At 56.9% G+C, this 2,236-nt stretch overlaps 1 protein-coding gene across 1 annotated transcript; it reads left to right on the top strand.

The window, feature by feature from the left end:
- Nucleotides 1-800: 800 nt before the first annotated feature.
- On the top strand, nucleotides 801-2,236 carry LDOC1 (LDOC1 regulator of NFKB signaling). The gene has a single exon (XM_060001747.1). It carries the CDS (start codon nucleotides 969-971, stop codon nucleotides 1,407-1,409), a length of 441 nt encoding a protein of 146 aa, XP_059857730.1. The 5' UTR covers nucleotides 801-968; the 3' UTR covers nucleotides 1,410-2,236.

Raw genomic sequence — 2,236 nt, 5'->3', positions numbered from 1 at the left:
GACAGGAATAAAGACGCAGATGTAGAGAATGGACTTGAGGACACGGGGAGAGGGAAGGGTAAGCTGGGACGAAGTGAGAGAGTGGCATGGACATATATACACCACCAAATGTAAAATAGATAGCTAGTGGGAAGCAGCCGCATAGCACAGGGAGATCAGCTGGGTGCTTTGTGACCAGATAGAAGGGTGGGATAGGGAGGGTGGGAGGGAGATGCAAGAGGGAGGGGATATGGGGATATATGTATACATACAACTGATTCACTTTTTATAAAGCAGAATCTAACACTGTAAAGCAATTATACTCCAATAAAGATGTTAAAGGAAAAGAAAAAAAGGACAGGACCCCTGAGGATCTTTCATAACTCTTGAAGGATGTGACTCCCGTGGTGCAGCCAGCATTGCTAATAGTTCTTTGGGTGAGGGAGATTTAAATAAGCAAAAAATGTGTTAAAACCACGCAAACGGAATCTGGTGGCCACAGACCCACCAAAAACACTGGATTGTATGAGTCGGCTGGGTTGAAGGGTGGTTGATCCTTTAAACTTGAGCAGGTTGAGCCTCTCAGAGATGGGTCTTTAGCGCTCGCTCGGTCCTGGCTAAGGCCGGGCTCACATCCAGGACTGGGTCTCTGCCGGCACACCGCCCTTATCCACTGGCCTGGAGACCTACACGCTCGCAGCTCGTGACCCAACCCGCGCCACCCCGGCCCCGCCCCCTGCCTTCCCGGGCGCCCGCCCCCTGCCTTCCCGGGCGCCCGCCCCCCTCTAACCAGGCGGCGCCGGCGCGCCGGCCGTCAGAGCGGCTGTGTGGGCGGAGCTTGCGTGGCCGCCGGGACCCCTGCGCGCACCGCCTCTCGCCCCTAGCCACCGCGCGCCTCCGCGGACACGCACTTCCTGCGAGGCCTCTGCGCGCACCTTAGGCGAGCCGAGCCGAGTTGAACCCTGCCCTGCGCTTGCGAGCTGTTCGCCATGGTGGACGAGCTGGTGCTGCTGCTGCATGCGCTCCTGATGCGGCACCGCGCCTTGAGCATCGAGAACAGCCAGCTCATGGAACAGCTGCGGCTGCTGGTGTGCGAGAGGGCCACCCTACTGCGCCAGGTACGTCCGCCGAGCTGTCCGGTGCCCTTCCCCGAAACTTTTGACGGCGAGAGCTCCCGGCTCCCCGAGTTTATCGTGCAGACGGCGTCTTACATGCTTGTCAACGAGAACCGATTTTGCAACGACGCCATGAAGGTGGCATTCCTAATCAGCCTGCTCATCGGGGAAGCCGAGGAGTGGGTGGTGCCCTACATTGAGATGGATAGCCCCATCCTAGGTGATTACCGGGCCTTCCTCGATGAGATGAAACAGTGTTTTGGCTGGGATGACGACGAAGAAGATGACGACGAAGATGAAGAAGATGATTACTAGGCCCGGAGACCCTCGGGCCTAGGGGGGAGGGCCCTGCACGCCGCCACCTCCCCCCTCCCCGCCTTGCCCCGCCCGGAGCCGCCGCGCTCCCCTAGCGCTCAGATCCCCTTCCCTACCCCTGCCTCTGGTTGTCTTCCTCCTCCCCCCCTCCTCCCCGTAGTGCTTGTCTTTGTTCCGGGGATAGTGCTCCAGTTACCCGCTGCTGAGGCTGGGGCCTCTCTCTGAAGTGCGCTGCCTCCCACTGGCCAGCCCCAGGACCCTCTCCTGCTGACTTGAACTGTGTTCTGAGCCCCAACTCTAGGCCAGGCCCCTGTTACCAACTGGACTACGCACAGCTGTGCCGCACAGCCCTGCCAACTGTCAGGCCTACATCTTGCCCAGAGACCTACGCTGCCACGTAAGCACCCTCCACCACATTACAGCGACAGACCAGGCCTTTGGAGATAAGTAGCAACCTAGAAGATGCCTTAGTTGGCTACACCTCCTGGGACACTGGTTTGGACTGCTCACCAACTTCCCCCAAGGGGCTAATCTTTCAAGCTGGTTAGTTCCCTGCTAACGCCCAAGGCCTTCTCCTGCCTCACCAGATTGCTGCAGGAGCCTGTTGTGCCTGGCAGCCAAATCGTTGACATTTCTCCTATGCACCAATTTTGCACAACTGTCATTTCTCTTTCAAAATTGCAGCAATCCCACAGATGTGTGCATTTGGACAAAAATACTAAAAGCAAAACAATACAAACAAAAGCAGGCACTCAGCCCAGCTCCTCAGTACTACCTGGAAAAAGCATTTGCATTCTTTTCAATAAATATCAAGCACTACGAAAAAA

The sequence above is a fragment of the Delphinus delphis genome, chromosome X (genome assembly GCF_949987515.2).
Source record: "Delphinus delphis chromosome X, mDelDel1.2, whole genome shotgun sequence".
Lineage (NCBI taxonomy): Eukaryota > Metazoa > Chordata > Mammalia > Artiodactyla > Delphinidae > Delphinus > Delphinus delphis.
Note: the sequence above shows the minus strand (reverse complement) of the source record. Positions and strands in the feature narration are given on the sequence as shown.

What these genes read in the sequence shown, in the direction of transcription:
- LDOC1 (XM_060001747.1), top strand. Translation starts at nt 969, where the DNA reads ATGGTGGACGAGCTGGTGCTGCTGCTGCATGCGCTCCTGATGCGGCAC.